The 6000-nt window shown below is 31.4% G+C and overlaps 1 protein-coding gene across 1 annotated transcript in view; it reads left to right on the forward strand.

Annotated features, from left to right (window-relative positions):
- The window catches only part of LOC111675537 (odorant receptor 22c), a 29743-nt gene extending 24069 nt beyond the window's left edge, over nucleotides 1-5674 (forward strand). Inside the window, exons 6-7 of the mRNA XM_023436314.2 lie at nucleotides 1238-1390; nucleotides 5624-5674. Coding sequence (XP_023292082.1) covers nucleotides 1238-1390; nucleotides 5624-5674 — 204 coding nt within the window. The remainder of the gene's footprint in view (nucleotides 1-1237; nucleotides 1391-5623) is intronic.
- The last annotated feature ends 326 nt before the right edge of the window (nucleotides 5675-6000 follow it).

The following is a 6000-nucleotide window of genomic DNA, read 5'->3' on the forward strand; positions in this document are numbered from 1 at the left end:
AGAAAAATGAAAAATGTAATGACAGAAATAATAAAAAAAATCAAATACATTTTCCTTATGGTGTGAACATTACCTGAGTGTATTGTTCATAAGCATACAATTAGACTGACGCAGCAACACCTTTCAAAAGTTTAAAAAAAATTATGCTTTTAAGAATTTCCAATCTTAATTTATATAAGCAAATTCTTTAAACTTTGATGCATTGGTATACGAAAATTAAGATTTTACATTTTTCCTTACTATTTTGAGGCATCCTTCTATTAATAAATTGTCCACACTATGAAAATGTCATTTCAGTTTATTTAACTTTCATTCTCATATATAAAATCAGAACCGAAACGAACTTAGTACACTTTTTTGACAAAAAGTACCAGTATTTTATAAAAAAAAACCCACTTAACAACTTTAGAGATTCTAACTGCAATATTTTTCCAGATATACAATTTGTCACAATTCACCAATTTTTAAGAACGTTAATTTAAAACCTAATGTAATCGATGAAAATTTAAAAAAAGTAATAGATTCCAAGATATACGAATTTTTTATCTAATTCATATAGGAGGTGCCAAGACCTCATTTAAAGTCCGCCCATTATTCCCTAAATGTTTATATGTTTCTCAGATATACACATTTTGCTATTTAATTCATATAGGGACTCACAGACCCCCAGATGAAAGTCCGCAATTTTTTATTCAAAATGCTCATATGTTCTTCTTATAGATATAAGAAATTTTGTATTTATTTCATATGGAAGTCGCCAAGCCCCTCATTGATAGTCCGCTCCTTATTCTCTTCTTTCTATGTCAAGAGAGGTATTACTTTGTTCAGCATTCTTTAAATTAAATAGGTGTTAGACATAAATTTCAAATGGTCCTACGAATTATGGAAAACAAATTTATCCTCTGAAGAATGTTTATATATCGATATATGAGATACTACATACATTCAATCAAACTAAAAAGTACCTACCAAATTTGAAAAAAAAGTGCTATGAAATCATCTTTTTGATCCCTAAGGAAAACACAAGCAATCATACTTCTTACATTTCCTATATGGCAGTAAATTCATTTTTTATGCTAACAAACTGTGAGATATTTTATGTTATGCACGTTGTATTTCTATCAAAACATACAAACATACTTTTAGATATTACTTTTTAGAAAATATATACATTTTTTTGCCAAGTTTCCTCTATTTTATCTCTTTATTTGTTGCTTCTCGTTTCACACATATTCAGAGTGCTGCAGTTGCTGAGACATTGTATGACATCGAGTGGTACAAGTGTGATGTTAAAACTAGAAAAATGATTTTAATGATGTTGCGCCGTTCTCAAAGACCAACAACAATTGCAGTACCATTTTTTACACCATCACTGACGGCCTTCAGTTCGGTAAGTAGAAAAGTAAATAAAACAAGTAAGAGTGTTATATTCGGCTATGCCGAATCTTATATACCCACCATCAAACCTCCTTTGACTCAAATAAAACTTACTTACGTCGAATTTCATCTATATACTAAAATTTTTAAGCCAGTAATGAGCGTTAAAGTCGTTTTCGGAAGGGGATCTTATATGGGGGTAGAGTCAATAATGGACCAATCCTCATACAATTTTGCATAGTGATTTTGGATCATACGAAACTTACTTATGTCGAATTTCATCGCTATATTTCTATAACAAGTTATGACTGTTAAAGCTGTTTTTCGAGGGGCCACTTGTATGGTGGCTATCCGAAAACGTGGGCCGATATTGCCCATTTTTAATACCAAACAAAGAAATAAATATTTATGTAAAATTTCAACCCTCTATCTCATTTCATTCGGCCTCTATTGTGCTTTCAACAGACAAACAGACGGACGGACAGACATGGCAAGATCGTCTTAGACTTTAATGAGGACTCAGAATACTTATATATACTTTTGTGGGTCTATGACCAATATTTCGATGTGTTACAAACGGAATGACAAAATCAATATACCTCCCATCATTTTTGATGGTGGGTATAAAAAACTAGTTTGAATGGACACAAATCCGTATGTGAATAATGTGGATTATTTTTCTAATAATAAAGCATTCAATTTGTTTTTACCTTAATTCCGCAATATTTGATCGTATTGTTAGTGATTGTAAGTGAATTTGAACTTCAAGTCATTGTTTGAAGGGAAGTTTGTATGGGGGCTATGGTCAAATGAGACTCGATTATTAAAAAATCGATAACATCGTTTAAAGTTTAAAAAAAATTATTGACATAATAGAACATTTAACATAATTATGAAAACATATTTCAACCGTTTTCAATAGCGTTCTTCCTTGAAGAGCCTGTAGAAAGGAAGCACTATAAGAAGAGCATGTGTCAAATTTCATAAAATTATCATGAAAATTTCCATCTGTAGCCTGTTCAAAATATACTGACAGACGGATGGACTGGCGTGAAAGTGATTTTGGGCCGATTATTATACTTTATGTTACAAACATAAGCATAAACGCAAAATACCCTCCACACTATAGTGGTGAAGGATATATTAAGATAATGTTGCTGTCTTTTCTCTCATTGTTTCATATTATACGTAATCGTCAACCATCTCAGAATCAGAATCATCGCCACCCTTAACATGTTGATGTTGTTGAAAACGTTCTATTAGTTGATGATTACAAAACTCAGTGGTTTGAATGGCTTTATCTTTTGTCTTACAAAATTCTATTCTATGTTGTGTTTTTCTTTATAGTTTTGAAAAGAAATCCAACTTAAGATATATCTTGAGAATGAAAAGAAGAGTTAATTTCTAGTCATGAATACAAGAGAGAGTATTAAAATTTTGTAAAGATTAAAAACTAAAAGTGCTTATGATTACAATAGCAGTTATATTTTAAAAAGAAAACGAATATACAGTCTTAAATGGTTTTAATAACAGAAATTTATTTTAAATTAATTTATTCTGAATAAGAAGATTTGATTTGAAACAATTATATAGTTTTCTTTAATTTTCCCTTACATCATTATTAAGGATTTTAGAATTCACCATACGTATCTGGTTCCTGAAGCGAAATATTGCCCATTTGACCAGCAGTGTTAAGCATATACTGTATAATTGCTGATTTTTAGGGACACAATTAGGTACTTCAGATAAAGTCCTGTGTCAACAATTATTTGCTCATTAATTTGCCCGATATTGTAAGATATATATAAGTTTCAATATATAATTAAAATCATTGGTGTATTACAATGTTAACATGATGTTTATGTTTATGGTTTTTTATCAACAATTCGTTGCGTAAATTCTTTAAAATTTATTCGAACATTATTTCGAAATTAGAAAATGTAAGAAATTGGCTTCAAAAGAACTAAAATTATACTTTTGTGAATATCCCCAATTTTAAGATTTTTTAACAGCTTCAAAATTTTTTCGACCATTACTTCGAATTTTCGAGCTTAATTCTAAATATTTCAACATAGCAATGTAGTGTCATCAAGTGTACTTTAATCTGTCAAATCAGACAAGTCGGGCCACCAGAACTGGTTTAAGGTCTTTAAAAAAAATTTCGAACTTAAGTTCGAATTTTCGAAAATTTTATTTTTAGTTTTTATGACCCAGAGATTATTTTAAGGTAGGTAGGTAGGTCGATAGGAGGATGTATACTACATCAAATCCGAAGAAATACACCACTAACGGGCCTGTTGTGCTCTCCTTACCATGAAAAAAATATATTTTTCAGTGTTCAGAAATTCAGTTTCATGAACGTAATTCCTAAGAATCCTCCAATCAGTGTTAGTCAGGAATGTTATTTCCGGATTAACATCCGTTCTAACTTCGACGAATGCCTGGCAGTGGCAAAGAAAGTGCTCCAGAGTTTCACTGTCCTCTCATTCATACTCTACATGCTCTACATTCGTCTGAATTCGCACGACCAATTTTACATAGATGTGCTCGTAGTCCTGTGAGTCCACTCAAAATACGCACCATCATACTAACTTCAGACTAGCTCAATTTAGGGACATTTTTTTCTTGCTTTCATCAGGATCACCCCATAGGATCTTCGTATTTCTACCCACTGTTTCATTATTCCAAGGGGCCTTATAGGATTCTCTCACCCATATTTTTAGTTCAGCTTTTGTTGCGTCGAATGGTTTTGCGTTTGTCAGTTTAACTGCCTCGAGCTTCCATCCCTTTAAAGCTATTACATTCGCCTTTTCGTTACCGACTACTCCCGAGTGGGCTTTTACCCATGTGATGTGAAACTTACCCCTGATATCGCCCTAATTGCTTTCTGGCTGTCGGTAAATATATTAAGCGTTGTGGGCGCCATATTTATTCTAATCCAATTTACACATTTCGTTATTGCTCGTACTTCTGCCTAGAAGCTAGTGTTATGATTTGGTAAACGGTGGTATATTTGTCCCCCAATTTAGAGCCATCCGTGTAACAACGGATTTCTAATGGTATTTACTTAATGTTCCGTTTGACCAAGACATTCTATCTGGGATCAGCGACATATTCTGTGTCTGGTATACGATCAGGCAAGTCCGATGATTGTGTACAACATTCCAATGTGTCCAGTATACATTGATGACGTGTTCTATAACCGCTTTTGGCCAGTTCGCCTAAAGTAAAGAGCCGTTCGGCTGTAAGCGCCGCCTCATATCTTAAATATGTTTATTGCTTTGTGTAATCATTACAACTCATTCCTGTTTATGGTTAAAAGACGAAATTCGTCTTTTCCGTACAATATGCCAAAACACAAGGCAAAACGAGAGATAAGTATATATATCATAATTATTTCCCTTAAAAATTTCTTTCATAATTTTGCCTATAAATCTAAAAATTAAATTTAAGAACTACTGCCTTTATTTTCCAAAAAAAAAAAATAGCCATAATTAAAACAAAAAAATTGTTTGTATATGAAACACAAACAGTTTTTTTGTTCTTATTATTTTGACAGTAGACCACTTATTTTTTTGATGAAGATTAAGCACATTTTAATGCTCATATTTATGGCACTTACAACTTAATTATTAAACCATTCAAATTACTGTGCAGCACAGAGAGAACGAGATATTTACTATTGGTGGTGGTGGTGACTACGAAATTATGAGAGACGACAAAAAATGGTATGAAAACAGTAAAGAAAGGGATTTTTATATATTGTTTGCTAGGTAATAGTTAGTTACCTTCTTTATACCACAGCTTTTTTGTACGCTTTCATATATTGACACTTTTTATCATTCGCCAAAGGTAAATTATGTTTTAGTTATCGAAACCAAAAAACTCATTGACGTTTGGCTAAAGATATTAGAACAAAAAGGATAAATTTTACTTGTATTGTATTTTTTGTCATTTTCTCTACATCTGTCCGGTTAAATAAGGCAACAAACTTAGCCAATGTGATTCGCTACAAATCCCTCAAATGTTATTCTGTCCGTTTTCAACTGTTTATAATATAACTCCGTTATACTTTAATAAAGAAAATTTATTTCTGATTTGCAATTTAAAACTAAGAAACTTATATGATTATGAAAACATTATGATATTCCCAAAAGAGAGAATTTTAATTTCTTTGATAGAGCAGAACAAATTCTGTTTGGTTTTAGTACTAATTAAAAATTTATTTAACTTTTTTCTTCAACAGATTTTAAGTACCACTGGTTCTTATATTGCACTGTTAAAGACATTCCTTTAGAGCAGACATACAATCTCAAGCCTCAACCACAAAAATTTGACAAGGATTGAAAATTATAAAGAAATACACAAAAGCTGCTTTAACCAAAAAACCCAAACGGAAAGCGGAAAAATAATAAATAAACATTGGACTAATGACAAAGTATATGATGAAGTTTATTTATGGTGGTTATTGTTTTTCATTTATTTTTTTTTAATAAAAAATTCCAAAAAGAAAACTCCAACATCACATACAAAATCCAAAGTACAATCACAACTCAGTTTGATACAGTTCAGCTCAGCACATTATTAAATCCTAGTTGACATATTGTTGGATTTGGTTTGTTT

This window comes from Lucilia cuprina, chromosome 2 (assembly GCF_022045245.1).
Source record: "Lucilia cuprina isolate Lc7/37 chromosome 2, ASM2204524v1, whole genome shotgun sequence".
Lineage (NCBI taxonomy): Eukaryota > Metazoa > Arthropoda > Insecta > Diptera > Calliphoridae > Lucilia > Lucilia cuprina.